The 16,385-nt window shown below is 43.7% G+C and overlaps 1 protein-coding gene across 2 annotated transcripts in view; it reads right to left on the reverse strand.

Moving 5' to 3' along the window:
- The window catches only part of LOC109909320 (rab effector MyRIP), a 145,872-nt gene that overhangs the window by 23,129 nt on the left and 106,358 nt on the right, over window positions 1-16,385 (reverse strand). For both annotated transcript variants that reach the window (XM_031796275.1, XM_031796276.1), the window contains exon 4: window positions 7,380-7,516. In XM_031796275.1, the coding sequence (XP_031652135.1) occupies window positions 7,380-7,516 (137 nt within the window). The remainder of the gene's footprint in view (window positions 1-7,379; window positions 7,517-16,385) is intronic.

The raw sequence follows: 16,385 nt of genomic DNA on the forward strand, positions 1-16,385 counted from the left end.
CGGGGACACAGACGCACGGACCACACACACAAAAACACAAATGTGCATAAACCCCCACACACACACAAACCATTCACAAACATGCACAATCCGTTCACAAAAACACACACACAACTACTCAAGTCCTGACAGACATATCGCAGATACACTCCTGGTGCCGCATGTCACCGATGTGACAGCGTTTCTCATTGTGTGTTTCGCCACAGACACACACACACATTTCAGGACAGGGCTGTGTGTGAGTCACTAATGTTCTAAAACCAGAGACAGCAGCAGGAAGCAGTAGAGAGACAAGGTCAACAGTCACTGATTCACTGGGTTGGCTAGAGCTATACGTATAGTACCTATTAGAGGTCGACCGATTAAAATCGGGGCCGATTCATTAATTATGGTCGATTTCAAGTTTTCATAACAATCGGAAATCTGTATTTCTGGACACCAATTTTTTTTTTTACAGCTTTATTTAATCTTTATTTAACTAGGCAAGTCAGTTAAGAACACATTCTTATTTTCAATGACTGCCTAAGAGCGGTGGGTGGGTTGACTGTCGTGTTCAGGGGCAGAACGACAGATTTTTACCTTGTCAGCTCGGGTGATTCAATCTTGCAACCTTACAGTTAACTAGTCCAACGCTCGAACCACCTGCCTCTCGTTGCACTCCACGAGGAGCCTGCCTGTTACGCAAATTTGTTCACCTTTATTTAACCAGGTAGGCAAGTTGAGAACAAGTTCTCATTTACAATTGCAACCTGGCCAAGATAAAGCAAAGCAGTTCGACAGATACAACGACACAGAGTTACACATGGAGTAAAACAAACATACAGTCAATAATACAGTATAAACAAGTCTATATACAATGTGAGCAAATGAGGTGAGAAGGGAGGTAAAGGCAAAAAAGGCCATGGTGGCAAAGTAAATACAATATAGCAAGTAAAACACTGGAATGGTAGTTTTGCAATGGAAGAATGTGCAAAGTAGAAATAAAAAAGGAGGAGCAAAGGAGCAAAATAAAAATAAATAAAAAAAATACAGTTGGGAAAGAGGTGCAGTAAGGAAATGTAAATGCAGTAAGCCAAGGTAAGTTGCTAGCTAGCATCAAACTATAAAAAAACAATCAATCAATCATAATCACTAGTTAAACTAGTAATATCGTCAACCATGTGTAGTTATCTAGCGTGTCCTGCGTTGAATATAATCGATGCGGTGCGTATTCGCGAAAAAGGCCTGTTCTTACGCCAATGTGTACCTAACCATAAACATCAATGCCTTTGTTAAAATCAATACACAGAAGTATATATTTTTAAACCTGCATATTTAGCTCAAATAAATCCAGGTTAGCAGGCAATATTAACCAGGTGAAATTGTGTCCCTTTTCTTGTGTTCATTGCACGCAGAGTCAGTGTATATGCAACAGTTTGGGCCGCCTAATTTGCCAGAATTTTACGTAATTATGACATAACATTGAAGGTTGTGCAATGTAACAGGAATATTTAGATTTATGGATGCCACCCGTTAGATAAAATACGGAACGGTTCCGTATTTCACTGAAAGAATAAACGTCTTGTTTTCGAGATGATAGTTTACGGATTCGACCATATTAATTTCTGTGTGTTATTATGTTATAAGTCTGATTTGATAGAGCAGTCTGACTGAGCGGTGGTAGGCACCAGCAGGCCCCTAAGCATTCATTCAAACAGCACTTTCGTGCATTTTGCCAGCAGCTCTTCATTGTGCTTCAAGAGTTGCGCTGTTTATGACTTCAAGCCTATCAACTCCTGAAATTAGGCTGGTGTAACCGATGTGAAATGGCTAGCTAGTTAGCGGGTGCGCGCTAACAGCATTTCAAACGTCACTCGCTCTGACATTTTTGACATGCGTTTTTCTGGATTTGTTGTTGTTGTTATGCTGTCTCTCACTGTTCAAATAAACCTACCATTAAAATTATAGACTGAATTTCTTTGTCAGTGTGCAAACATACAAAATCAGCAGGGGATCAAATACTTTTTTCCCTCACTGTATATCATTTTGTAATTTGGGTGAATTATCCCTTTAAAAATGGCAACGGCGTTAAAACCAACCTTCATTCACCTGTGATTTTCAAGTGGGCGGAAAGTGATCTATTACATTCAAATACTATCTGCTCTTTTCGAAGGCACTTGAATTTTCCTCTAGTTTGTCAAAAGCTCCTCAACTCAAACCAACATCTGTAGTCAGATAGATCTCCCCACTTTCAGATCAATCGAGGTATAGTTTGTTATGTCAACAAAATGTGCCTTCATACATTGTGGGCTCAGATCAGTGGTGTAAAGTAGTACTATAAAGTATTTTTTACTTAAGTAGATTTTTTGGGGGCATCTGTACTTTACTTTACTATTTATATTTTTTGACAACTTCTACTTCACTACATTCCTAAATAAAATAATGTACTTTTTACTCCATACATTTTCCCTGACACCCAAAAGTACTTGTTACATTTTGACAGGAAAATGGCCCAATTCACACACTTATCAAGAGAGCATCCCTGGTCATCCCTACTGCCTCTGATCTGGCAGACTCACTAAACACAAATGCTTTTTTTGCAAATTAATGTCAGAGTGTTTTAGTGTGCCCCTGGCTATCCGTAAATAAATAAAAATACAAGAAATTGTGCTGTCTGGTTTGCATAATATAAGGAATTTGAAATTATGAATACATTTACATTTACTTTTGATACCTTAGTAGATTTGAGCAATTCCATTTACTTTTGATACTTAAGTATATTTTAAAAACAAAATACTTTGACTTTTCCTCAAGTAGTATTTAACTGGGTGACTTTCACTTTTAGTCATTTTCTATGAAGGTATCTTTACTTTTACTCACGTATGACAATTGAGTACTTTTTCCACCACTGGCTCAGACAAATACAACATGTCTTCATTCAGTATTTCTACAGCACCATGGCCTTGACCCATTATGGGTACATCTTTACAGTCGCTCCCCTTTCAATCTAATATACGAGGAGGAGGAGGAGGGAGAGCACACTCAGAATGGTGAGGAGGACATTCTCAGGGACAACGCACATGGCCACACAAACACGCACGCGCCGGTACGGTGTGATGCAGTGGTGCGTGCTTGTGACTCTCATGCAGTATAATCTGTTCAGCTCATCTGAAATGGGAGCCCCTGCGGCAGCTAGCAGCTCATCCCATTTTGTCCCTGTGTGATATAAGAGTGGCAGTGAGAGGAGAGGAGGAGAGAGGGGAGGATAGGGGATCAGATGGGGACAGCTGGGAAGACAGATTGGGACAGGAGGGCCCTTTGGACTGTACAGGGACACAGACCGACAGTGGAGCTGATTGGACCACCAGTCAGGTGGACAAAGAGTCACCAGTCAACACAACGGGAGTGGAGCTTTGATACTCCTAATGCTTAAAACAGTGATATACAGTATCAGTCAAAAACACCTACTCATTCAAGGGTTTTCCTTTATTTTGACTATTTTCTACATTGTAGAACAAAAGTGAAGACATCAACACTATGAAACATCACATCTGGAATCATGTAGAAACCAAAAAAGTGTTACATACAAAAATAGATTTGAGATTTTTCAAAGTAGCCACCCTTTGCCTTGATGACAGCTTTGAGCACACTTGGCATTCTCTCAACCAGCTTCACCTGGAATAACTTGCAACAGTCTTGAAGGAGTTCTTACATATGCTGAGCACTTGTTGGCTGCTTTTCCTTCACTCGCTGCAGAATGCTGTGGTAGCCATGCTGGTTAAGTGTGCCTTGAATTCTAAATAAATCAGACAGTGTCACCAGCAAAGCACCCCGACACCATCACACCACCACCTCCACGATGCACGGTGGGAACCACACACGTTGAGATCATCCGTTCACCTACTCTGCGTCTCACAAAGACACGGTGGTTGGAACCAAAAATCTCAAATTTGGACTCATCAGATCAAAGGACTGATTTCCACCGGTCTAATGTCCATTGCTCGTGTGTCTTGGCCCAAGCAAGTCTCTTCTTCTTATTGGTGTCCTTTAGTAGTGGTGTCTTAGCAGCAATTCGACCATGAAAGGCCTGATTCACACAGTCTCTTCTGAACAGTTGATGTTGAGATGCGTCTGTTACTTGAACTCTGAGAAGCATTTATTTGGGCTGCAATTTCAGAGGATGGTAGCTCTGATGAACTTATCCTCTGCAGCAGAGGTAACTCTGGGTCTTCCTTTCCTGTGGAGGTCCTCATGAGAGCGAGTTTCATCCTAGCGCTTGATGGTTTTTGCGACAGCACTTATTTGAGCTGTTCTTGCCATAATATGGACTTGGTATTTTACCAAATAGGGCTATCTTCTGTATGCCATCACAACTGATTGGCTCAAAAGCATTAACTTCTTTGGGATAGGGGGCAGCATTTTCACTTTTGGATGAAAAGCGTGCCCAGAGTAAACTGCCTCCTACTCAGTCCTAGATGCTAATATATGCATATTATTGTTAGTATTGGAAAGAAAACATGGAAGTTTCTAAAACTGTTTGAATGATGTCTGTGAGTACAACATAACTCATATGGCAGGCAAAAACCAGAGAAAAAATCCAAACAGGATGTGGGAAATCTGAAGTTTGTAGTTTTTGAACTCAGCCCCTATCGAATACACAGTGGGATATTGGTTGTCAACCATCTTTAGAAACTTGTTTCAGGCTTCTACTATAAAGGAGGGGGGAATGAGGGCTCTGAGTCAGTGGTCTGCATGCAGCATCGATCTCAGTCACGCGCATTCACATGAGAGGTAGTTCTCGTTCCATTGCTTTTCTACGGAATTCTCCGGTTGGAACAATGTTGAACATTTATGATAAAAACATTCTAAAGATTGATTCTATACATAGTTTGATGTTTCTACGACCTGTTATATAACTTTTTGAACTTTGTCCGACTTTCGGCTGGACATGCACGCGCGTTTTGGATTTGTTTACCAAACGCCTTAACAAAAGGAGGTATTTGGACATAAATTATGAACTTAATCGAAGAAGTCAAACATTTATTGTCGACCTGGGATTCCTGAGAGTGCATTCTGATGAAGATCATCAAAGTTAAGTGAATATTTATAATGCTATTTCTGACTAATGTTGACTGCGCAACATGGATGGATATTTATTTTGGCTGGTTTGGGCTCTGAGCTCCATACTCAGATTATTGCATGGTATGCTTTTTCCGTAAAGTGTTTTTGCATTAAGGAGAAGTGTATCTAAAGTTCCATGCATAACACTTGAATTTTCATTAACATTTATCATGAGTATTTCTGTGAATTGATGTGGCTCTCTGCAAAATCGCTGCATGTTTTGGAACTACTGAACATAACACGCCAATGTAAAATGAGATTTTTGGATATAAATATGCACTTTATTGAACAAAACATACATGTATTTTGGAACATGAAGTCCTATGAGTGTCATCTGATGAAGATCATCAAAAGTTAGTGATTCATTTTCTCTATTTGCGCTTATTGTGACTCCTCTCTTTGGCTGGAAAAACGGCAGGGTTTTTCTGTGACTTGGTGCTGACCTAACATCATCGTTTGTGGAGCTTTCTCTATAAAGCATTTTTGAAATCAGACACTGTGGCTGGATTAACGAGAATTGTATCTTTAAAATGGTGCCTAATACTTGTATGTTTGAGAAATTTGATTTATGAGATTTTTGTTGATTTGTATTTGGCGCCCTGCAATTTCATTGGCTGTTGGCCGCTAGCGGAACCCCATTCCCAGACAGGTTAAGGAAAGAAATTCCACATATGATCTTTTAACAAGGCACACCTGTTAATTTAAATGTATTCCAGGTAACTACCTCATGAAGCTGGTTATGAGAATGCCAAGAGTGTGCAAAGCTGTAATCAAGACAAAGGGTGGCTACTTTGAAGAAACTCAAATATAAATTATATTTTGATTTGTTTAACACTTTTTTGGTAACTACATGATTCCATGTCGGTTATTTCATAGTTTAGAAAAGAGTAACTGTAGAAAACAGTCAAAATAAAATAAAAACCCTGAAATGAGTAGGTGTGTCCAAACTTTTGACTGGCACTGTAAGTGCTATGACTAGCAGCTGTTCCGGTAGGCTGGCGAAGAAAATACAGTGGCCCTATTCCTGCCATGACGAGCACCATTAGCACTGTCACTAATAGTAGGCTTAACGGCCATGTTGGACACTTTTGCCAGCCTGTTCAACATCAGCATTGGAAGTCAAGAAGGTGTAACCCTCTGTTAAATCACCTCATCCCTTTAAAAGGGTCAATCTGGGATTTGAACATACATTTTTTGGACTTTTAAATTGATGATATAGAGAGCTATTAATTATTGATGTATATAAAACTTTTAAAAACCCCATCGCACCGCTGTCGTTGTTTGAATTCCAGATTGCCCCTTTAACCCGCTGTGCTATACCACGGTAATATCCCCCAACTCTATACACTCCAACCGACCAGGCTGATGAGGGTAGGGGGAAACAATGGCATCTGGATTATGAGAGGATGAGGGCAGATAAAACGTGTCTCTACTGTTCCCACAGCAGGAACTAATCATTCAGAGGCCAAAGTGGCCCAGGCCACTGAGGGGATTTACGACCCAGCCAGCAGAGCAGCTGCCGCCCCCATCACCACCACCCCACCCAGGCCTAGCAGCATGGCCACTCTTCTCTCCCCCATTAGGCTTCCTGAGCAGCAGCCGTAACGCTAGCTGTCTGCTAATATTACACAAGGATTACCCCTCTCAAACCTCAGGGATTAGTACCATCTACTGTGTCCAGGAGGCTGGCCAGTGGTGGATGATGAGTGTGTTTGGGTATAAAAGAGAGATGACGTGTGTGGGGGAAGGGGGGTGAGGGAGTGTGTGTGGGTAGAAAAAGAGATAATGTGTGTGTACGAAAGACAGAACGTGTGTGTGTGTGTGTGTGTGAGACAGTCGGTGTTAGAGGGAAAGCGGGGCTGTGTATATCCGATGGCCATTGGTTCTGTTTCTCACCACATGACTTGTGAGGCAAGGGACTGTGGTTCTCTCTACTGTATGTGCGCGAGTGGAAATGTGACGCGAGACCTTTTGCCCCCTGTAGTTGAGTTACTGACTGAGAGCTGTTAATGCGCATTAACCAACATAGCACACATAATGGGCCAGGCAGTAGTATAGACAGGGGCCATAGAAGCCCAGAGAGATATTTGGTCATTAATTTAAGCTGGACCAAGGCACTCTTCATATAATTAAAATACTTTTTTGGGGGTGGGATGTTCAATAGATATTTTAAACTCCAGAGATATGACACTGTTATGCACAGGAAGACAGAGAGAGGGAGAGAGTTTGCTTTGGACTGACGCAGTCATGAAAGGCCACGAGGAGGCTTTTACATGTACCTGGTAGATCCAAGATGCCTCCTCTCTCCACTATGTGATTCCTGTAGAGCGTCTTCAGAACCTTGGCACTGCCGAACCTCTTGAAGCGGCTCTTCACGTTGTTATAGTACCATTCTAGAGACTGGGTCCGCAATATCCTGGAGAGGAGAAGAAAGAGACATAGAGGAGAGAGAACGAGAGAGAGAGAGAAGGGAGAGAGAGAGAGAGAGAGCGAGAGAGGAGAGAGAGAAGGGAGAGAGAGAGAGAAGGGAGAGAGAGCGAGAAGGGAGAGAGAGAGAAGGGAGAGAGAGAGAAGGGAGAGAGAGAGAAGGGAGAGAGAGAGAAGGGAGAGAGAGCGAGAGAGGAGAGAGAGAGAGCGAGAGAGGAGAGGAGAGAGAGAAGGGAGAGAGAGCGAGCGAGAAGGGAGACAGAGTCAGTGAAATTAAGCATGGCACAGTAAAGAGGACGGAGAAAAAGCATAAAGGATCCAAGGAAAATGTCGAATCACGGCCGAGTCATACTTTGGCACAGCGTCAACAAAGCCATGTGAAAACTGTTTAATTTGACGTCTCTGTATTACTGTGGCAGAGCGATGACTACCGTTTCTCTCTTTCAGACAACACTCTGGGAAACAAATTCTTTCCCTTGTGAACAGAGGTCAGTGAGAGAAAGCTGGCTTCTGTCCTGTTCCCCATCCATGGGGCTGCATCTCAAATGGCACCCTTTTCCCCAACTTACATTACAATGAGCCCGTCCTCCTATAGCTCCACCCACCAGCCTCCTCTGAAACCCATAGGGCTCTGGTCAAAAGTAGTGCGCTATATATAGGATGCCATTTGAGATGCAGCCCATGGTGTTATGCCACCACGACTGGCATTGTATTTACTGAGCCATGTAAGCAGTCAAGCAGTCAAGCAGTCAACAGTCCCATTCACAGCCCCTCTCCAGCACTTCTATGTGAATAATTGCATTGTTAATCCGATGATCCAATGCCATTTGAGGGTATTGTGTGTGTGTGTGTGTGTGTGTGTGTACACAGTGCATTCGGAAAGTATTCAGACCACTAGACTTTTTCCACATTTTGTTACATTAGTCTTATTCTAAAATGGATTAAATAAAATGTTTATACATTTTCCCAAAATTCTGAACAACTTTTAGCTTGGTCATTATGGGGTACTGTTTGTAGATTGATGAGGGGGAAAAAATTATTTAATCAATTTTAGCATATTTTAGCAAAATGTAGGAAAAGTCCAGGGGTCTGAAAACTTTCGAATGCACTGTATTGTGTATTGAATGCACACTGTGTTGTGTATTGACTGTGCGTGAATGTGTATTGTGTGTGTGTGTGTATTGTGTGAGTACGTATTAGATTTTTTATTTAAGCAGGCAAGTCAGTTAAGAACAATTTTTTATTTACAATGACGGCCTACCTCGGCCAAACCCTCCCCTAACCCGGCCAATTGTGCGCCGCCCTATGGGACTCCCAATCACGGTCGGTTGTGCTACAGCCCGGAATCGAACCAGGGTCTGTAGTGATGCCTCTAGCACTGAGATGCAGTTCCTTAGACCGCTGCACTACCTCGGGAGCACGTACGTGCGTTTTGTGTGTATGTGACTGGATGCCCCACCCTTTTCCCCACGGCTTGGTGTGGATCTGGAGCCGGAGTGTGTTTGACGGGGCGCTAGCTGCTCATACTGACCCGACTGCTGTGGTCTGTGTGTTATGTAAGCAGTCATTTATGTTGGAGTGTGTTCTGGTTTACCAAACATGAGGGAAGAGCTCGCCTTGCGCCTGTGTTGCATGGGATTGCGTGAATCTCTGCCAACTTCGTGTTAAATCTCTCCCAAACCACCGCCCGCCCTATTTCATTCACAGTGGAAAAACCCTTGTCACATACTGTTCACGTAATCACGGACAAAACGTACTCACACGTCTGCAAACACACACAATACATACACTGAGTGCTGTGCCTAATCTGTTCATTCTATATCGGGATGGTTTCTGCATGGAAAAGTTTTGGATGGGCTGTTTTTTCATGTCGCCTATGTCCAAGTCCCTCCTCCCAAAAAATGATAATAATCATTTGGAAATACTTTTTGGGATGGAAAAACTCAGATATGCAGTCTATATTGTAGATAAGCATAAGCCATGGCAAAATGTGTAGAATGGCAGGAAATGTGCTTTAAAACAGCTACAGTGTGTCATTGCGGCGAACAGGAGGGCCTTGATAATGTTTGGTCAGTGACCGCACCATAGGCCACGCCCATCGCGTGAGGCCCATTTTGATCCAGAAGAAAACCTGTATATAGGCTATATACACTGCTCCAAAAAATAAAGGGAACACTTAAACAACACAATGTAACTCCAAGTCAATCATACTTCTGTGAAATCAAACTGTCCACTTAGGAAGCAACACTGATTGACAATAAATTTCACATGCTGCTGTGCAAATGGAATAGACAACAGGTGGAAATTATAGGCAATTAGCAAGACACCCCCAATAAAGGAGTGGTTCTGCAGGTGGGGACCACAGACCATTTCTCAGTTCCCATGCTTCCTGGCTGATGTTTTAGTCACTTTTGAATGCTGGCGGTGCTTTCACTCTAGTGGTAGCATGAGACGGAGTCTACAACCAACACAAGTGGCTCAGGTAGTGCAGCTCATCCAGGATGGCACATCAATGAGAGCTGTGGCAAGAAGGTTTGCTGTGTCTGTCAGCATAGTGTCCAGAGCATGGAGGCGCTACCAGGAGACAGGCCATTACATCAGGAGACGTGGAAGAGGCCGTAGGAGGGCAACAACCCAGCAGCAGGACCGCTACCTCCGCCTTTGTGCAAGGAGGAGCACTGCCAGAGCCCTGCAAAATGACCTCCAGCAGGCCACAAATGTGCATGCGTCTGCTCAAACAGTCAGAAACAGACTCCATGAGGGTGGTATGAGGGCCCGATGTCCACAGGTGGGGGTTGTGCTTACAGCCCAACACCGTGCAGGACGTTTGGCATTTGCCAGAGAACACCAAGATTGGCAAATTCGCCACTGGCGCCCTGTGCTCTTCACAGATGAAAGCAGGTTCACACTGAGCACATGTGACAGAGTCTGGAGACGCAGTGGAGAACGTTCTGTTGCCTGCAACATCCTCCAGCATGACCGGTTTGGCGGTGGGTCAGTCATGGTGTGGGATGGCATTTCTTTGGGGGGGGGGGCGCACAGCCCTCCATGTGCTCGCCAGAGGTAGCCTGACTGCCATTAGGTACCGAGATGAGATCCTCAGACCCCTTGTGAGACCATATGCTGGTGCGGTTGGCCCTGGATTCCTCCTAATGCCAGACAATGTTAGACCTCCTGTGGCTGGAGTGTGTCAGCAGTTCCTGCAAGAGGAAGGCATTGATGCTATGGACTGGCCCGCCCGTTCCCCAGACCTGAATCCAATTGAGCACATCTGGGACATCATGTCTCGCTCCATCCACCAACGCCACGTTGCACCACAGACTGTCCAGGAGTTGGCGGATGCTTTAATCCAGGTCTGGGAGGAGATCCCTCAGGAGACCATCCGCCACCTCATCAGGAGCATGCCCAGGCGTTGTAGGGAGGTCATACAGGCACGTGGAGGCCACACACACTACTGAGGCTCATTTTGACTTGTTTTAAGGACATTACATCAAAGTTGGATCAGCCTGTAGTGTGGTTTTCCACTTTAATTTTGAGTGTGACTCCAAATCCAGACCTCCATGGGTTGATACATTTGATTTCCATTGATAATTTGTGTGATTTTGTTGTCAGCACATTCAACTATGTAAAGAAAAAAGTATTTCATAAGAATATTTTATTCATTCAGATCTAGGATGTGTTATTTTAGTGTTCCCTTTATTTTTTTGAGCAGTGTATATAAATTATATCCCTCACTGCCTTCATGGAAGTGAGTCAGAGTGTGTGTGTGCCAGACATCAGTGTTTGTGCCAGACATCAGTGTGTGTGTGTGCCAGATATCAGTGTGTGTGTGTGTGTGTGTGTGTGTGTGCCAGGCAGCAGTGTGTGTGTGTCTCTATGCCAGCATGAGACAAACCAGATACATACAGTATATAAGCTGCTAATAGAGGAATCATGAGTGCCTTTGAAGGTCCTTGGGTTTTGTAGGCTCTCATCCCTCCCTCCATCCCACCCTCCCTCTGTTCTCTATGGACTTATTATCCTCCTCTCCCTCTATCAGCTGGCCCGACAAACGCGTCCGGCCTCCTTAATTCACACCCGGGGTCACCCAGGTTCCAGTAATGGCTGCCGGGAGCAAGCGAGAGCAGAGCGCCCAACTGAAAAGGCCCGGCTGGTTTTTATCTCTGGCTACTTGCTTCTCACTGCCGCCGCACAGCCAAACAGGAAATAAATGAACGAACAACTGAAGAGGGGAGAAATACACATGGTTTCTGTGCGATAAGGCTTAAAGTGTCACAGAAGTTGAACTGGGACTCCAGGAGGTATACACTGAGGGTACGAGCACAACAGCACTTACAGTTGACCAGGGCAGGTCTAGCAGGGCAAAAAGTTGACAAACAGACTTGTTGGAAAGGTGGCATCCTATGACGGTGCCACGTTGAAAGTCACTGAGCTCTACAGTAAGGCCATTCTACTGCCAGTGTTTGTCTATGGAGATTGCATGGCAGTGTGCTCGATTTTATACACCTGTCAGCAACAGGTATGGCTGGAATAGCCGACTCCACTAATTTGAAGGGGTGTCCACAAACTTTTGTATACAGTACATTCGGAAAGTATTCAGGATTTTTTACATTACAGCTTTATCCTAAAATGGAATATAAATCAAATGTTTTCATCAATCTATAATTTTAATGGTAGGTTTATTTTAACACAGAATAACAACAACAAATATCCAGAAAAACGCATGTCAAAAATGTTATAAATTGATTAGCATTTTAATGAGGGAAATAAGTATTTGACCCCTCTGCAAAGCATGACTTAGTACTTGGTGGCAAAACCCTTGTTGGCAATCACAGAGGTCAGACATTTCTTGTAGTTGGCTACCAGGTTGGCACACATCTCAGGAGGGATTTTGTCCCACTCCCCTTTCCAGATCTTCTCCAAGTCATTAAGGTTTCGAGGCTGACGTTTGGCAACTCGCACCTTTACCTCCCTCCACAGATTTTCTATGGGATTAAGGTCTGGAAACTGGCTAGGCCACTCCAGGACCTTAATGTGCTTCTTCTTGAGCCACTCCTTTGTTGCCTTGGCCGTGTGTTTTGGGTCATTATCATGCTGGAATACCCATTCATGACCCATTTTCAATGCCCTGGCTGAAGGAAGGAGGTTCTCACCCAAGATTTGACGGTACATGGCCCCGTCCATCGTCCCGTTGATGCGGTGAAGTTGTCCTGTCCCCTTAGCAGAAAAACACCCCGAAAGCATAATGTTTCCACCTACAAGTTTGACGGTGGGGATAGTGTTCTTGGGGTCATAGGCAGCATTCCTCCTGCTCCAAACACGACGAGTTGAGTCGATGCCAAAGAGCTCCATTTTGGTCTGATCTGACCACAACACTTTCACCCAGTTGTCCTCTGGATCATTCAGATGTTCAAACTTCAGATGGGCATGTACAGTATATGTGAGGTCCCCTAGAGCAGGGGGACCTTGCGGGCTCTGCAGGATTTCAGTCCTTCACAGCGTAGTGTGATACAAATTGTTTTCTTGGTGACTATGGTCCCAGGGGCCTTGAGATCATTGACAAGATCCTCCCGTGTAGTTCTGGGCTGATTCCTCACCGTTCTCATGATCATTGCAACTCCACGAGGTGAGATCTTGCATGGAGCCCCAGGCCGAGGGAGATTGACAGTTATTTTGTGTTTCTTCCATTTGCGAATAATCGCACCAACTGTTGTCACCTTCTCACCAAGCTGCTTGGCGATGGTCTTGTAGCCCATTCCAGCCTTGTGTAGGTCTACAATCTTGTCCCTGACATACTTGGAGAGCTTTTTGGTCTTGGCCATGGTGGAGAGTTTGGAATCTAATTGATTGATTGCTTCTGTGGACAGGTGTCTTTTATACAGGTAACACTGAGATTAGGAGCACTCCCTTTAAGAGCGTGCTCCTAATCTCAGCTCGTTACCTGTATAAAAGACACCTGGGAGCCAGAAATCTTTCTGATTGAGAGGGGGTCAAATACTTATTTCCCTCATTAAAAGCAAATCAATTTATAAAATTTTTGACATGCGTTTTTCTGGATTTTTTTGTTGTTATTTTGTCTCTCACTGTTCAAATAAACCTACCATTAAAATTATAGACTGATCATTTCTTTGTCAGTGGGCAAACGTACAAAATCAGCAGGGGATCAAATACTTTCCCCCCTCACTGTAAGTATTCAGACCTTTTGCTATGAGACTCGAAATTGAGCTCAGGTACATCCTGTTTCCATAGATCATCCTTGAGATGTTCCTACAACTTGATTGTGGTAAATTTTACCACAGGTAACTTTTACATGTGGTAAATTCAATTGATTGGACATGATTTGGAAAGGCACACAGCTGTCTATATAAAGGTCCCACAGTTGACAGTGCATGTCAGAGCAAAAACCAAGCCATGAGGTCGAAGCAATTGTCCTTAGAGCTCCAAGACACGATTGTGTCGAAGCACAGATCTGGTGAAGGGTACCAGAGGATCTGCAGGGAAGAATGGGAGAAACTCCAAATACAGGTGTGCCAAGCTTGTAGCATCATACCCAAGAAGACTAGAGGCTATAATCACTGCCAAAGGTGCTTCAACAAAGTACTGAGTAAAGGGTCTGAATAATTCAGTTCTTTATTTTTAATACATTTGCAAAACATTTTTTTTTTACTTTGTCATTATGGGATATTGTATGTACATTGAGGGGGGTGAAAAACAATTGAACCTCATTTTAGAATAAAGGCTATAACATAACAAAACGTGGAAAAATTCAAGGGGTCTGGATACTTTCCGAATGCACTGTAGAGTGTAGATTGTGTATGAGTGCCATTCTGAGGGTGAATGGGCAAGAAAATATTTAAGTGCCTTTGAACAGTGTATGGTAGTATTTCCCGGGCGCAGCGGTTTGTGTCAAGAACTGCAACGTTGCTGGGTTTTCACGCTCAACATTTCCCCGCGTGTATCAAGAATGGTCCACCACCCAAAGGACATCCAGCCCACTTGATACACCGTTGTAAGGCATTTCCGTTCTGCATCAGTGGGCTCAACTAGCAGCCCTCCACTCCCTGTGCCTATCATTCAAGACGAGTAGTGAAACAGATGGGGGACAATGTACAGTTCAGGTTCGGCATCTGATCCATCTCTCCTCCTCCCTTACAGGCTACTCAAGAGTTAGGCTACACACTACACAAACCCTCTCAAATGTAGTCAAATCATGTCAGCACACTAACCCTCTCAAATGTAGTCAAATCATGTCAGCACACTAACCCTCTCAAATTAAGTCAAATCATGTCAGTACACGAACCCTCTCAAATTAAGTCAAATCATGTCAGTACACGAACCCTCTCAAATGTAGTCAAATCATGTCAGCACACGAACCACTTCAAATTAAGTCAGTACACAAACCTTCCCAAATTAAGTTGGCTCTACTGTTTTCATGTATTTTCAGAGAGTGCTGTAATTTATGAAACATGACATTCTGTCTCGTGGGTTTATCCCACGAATTTCAGAGAGCGAAGTGGATAAGGGAAGGAGGTTTCGGTCGGCACCCTACTGCTGCAGCACAGTTACTTTGTGCGAATCCATATTCCGTAATGAGGTTAGGAGAAAACAAAACGTATTCCAGACTCACATGAATAAGGGAGCGGGATTCTTCGGGAGAGTCTCTTCTCCCCGAACCCCCAGCACCCTGCCTTGGAGCTTGGGAGGGAACAAGCTTTCCTCCCCTTCTTTACTCTCTCTCCTCTCTTCTTCGATCAATTTGCACATCTAAATGTGATCTAAATAAAATATGTTGGTGAAAGAAAAACGTGTAGGAAAAAAAGGCCTCTGATGCTTTTCCAAGGACCCCACTTCCCCTGGCAAAAGGAACTATTACCATAATTGACTTGTAATGAATCCCAGTGGTTTCTGTGGAGGGGGTGGAGCAGGGAGAGGGAAGGCAGAGGGATGGGTAAAAGCGGCGCTTCTTCAACATCAAAGATCAAATCTCTTTCCTCTGCTCTGAACGCGAACAGACGATCTCTCTATTTAATGAAACAAAATAAGATGTGGGGGTGAAATGAAGCAGCTCTGTGTTTTATGATTAGTTTTGGATTTGAAAGTTTGAGGAGGAGATCATCATGATTTTTTACATCTTAATGAGTCTGCTGTGAAATGTTTGAAGGGTTGGAGTGTTCGTGGTGATCTGACCATTTCATTCCACGGAGAGGCTCAAGGTTCAAGGTTTCCCCCCCCCCCCACTGTCTGCGAAAAAGCAAGAAAAAAACATATCAACTCGGCCAAAAAAAAAGAAACAGCCCTTTTTCAGGACTCGTCTTTCAAAGATATTTGGATTTTTACAAATTAACTTCACAGATCTTCATTGTAAAGGATTTAAACACGGTTTCCCATGCTTGTGTAATGAACCATAAACAATTCTTGAACATGCGCCTGTGGAACGGTCGTTAAGACACTAACAGCTTACAGACGGTAGACAATTAAGGTCACAGTTATGAAAACTTAGGACACTAAAGAGGCCTTTCTACTGCCTCTGAAAAACACCAAAAGAAAGATGCCCAAGGTCCCTGCTCATCTGCGTGAACGTGCCTTAGGCATGCTGCAAGGAGGCATGAGGACTGCAGATGTGGCCAGGGCAATAAATTGCAATGTCCGTACTGTGAGATGCCTAAGACAGAGCTACAGGTAGACAGGATGGAGAGCTGATCATCCTCGCAGTGGCAGACTACGTGTAACAACACCTGCACAGGATCGATATTTATGTTGCACTAGTTTGTGTCGGGGGGCTATGGTCAGTTTGTTATATCTGGAGTACTTCTCCTGTCCTATTCGGTGTCATGTGTGAATTTAAGTGTGCTCTCTCT

Source organism: Oncorhynchus kisutch, linkage group LG18 (genome assembly GCF_002021735.2).
Source record: "Oncorhynchus kisutch isolate 150728-3 linkage group LG18, Okis_V2, whole genome shotgun sequence".
NCBI lineage: Eukaryota > Metazoa > Chordata > Actinopteri > Salmoniformes > Salmonidae > Oncorhynchus > Oncorhynchus kisutch.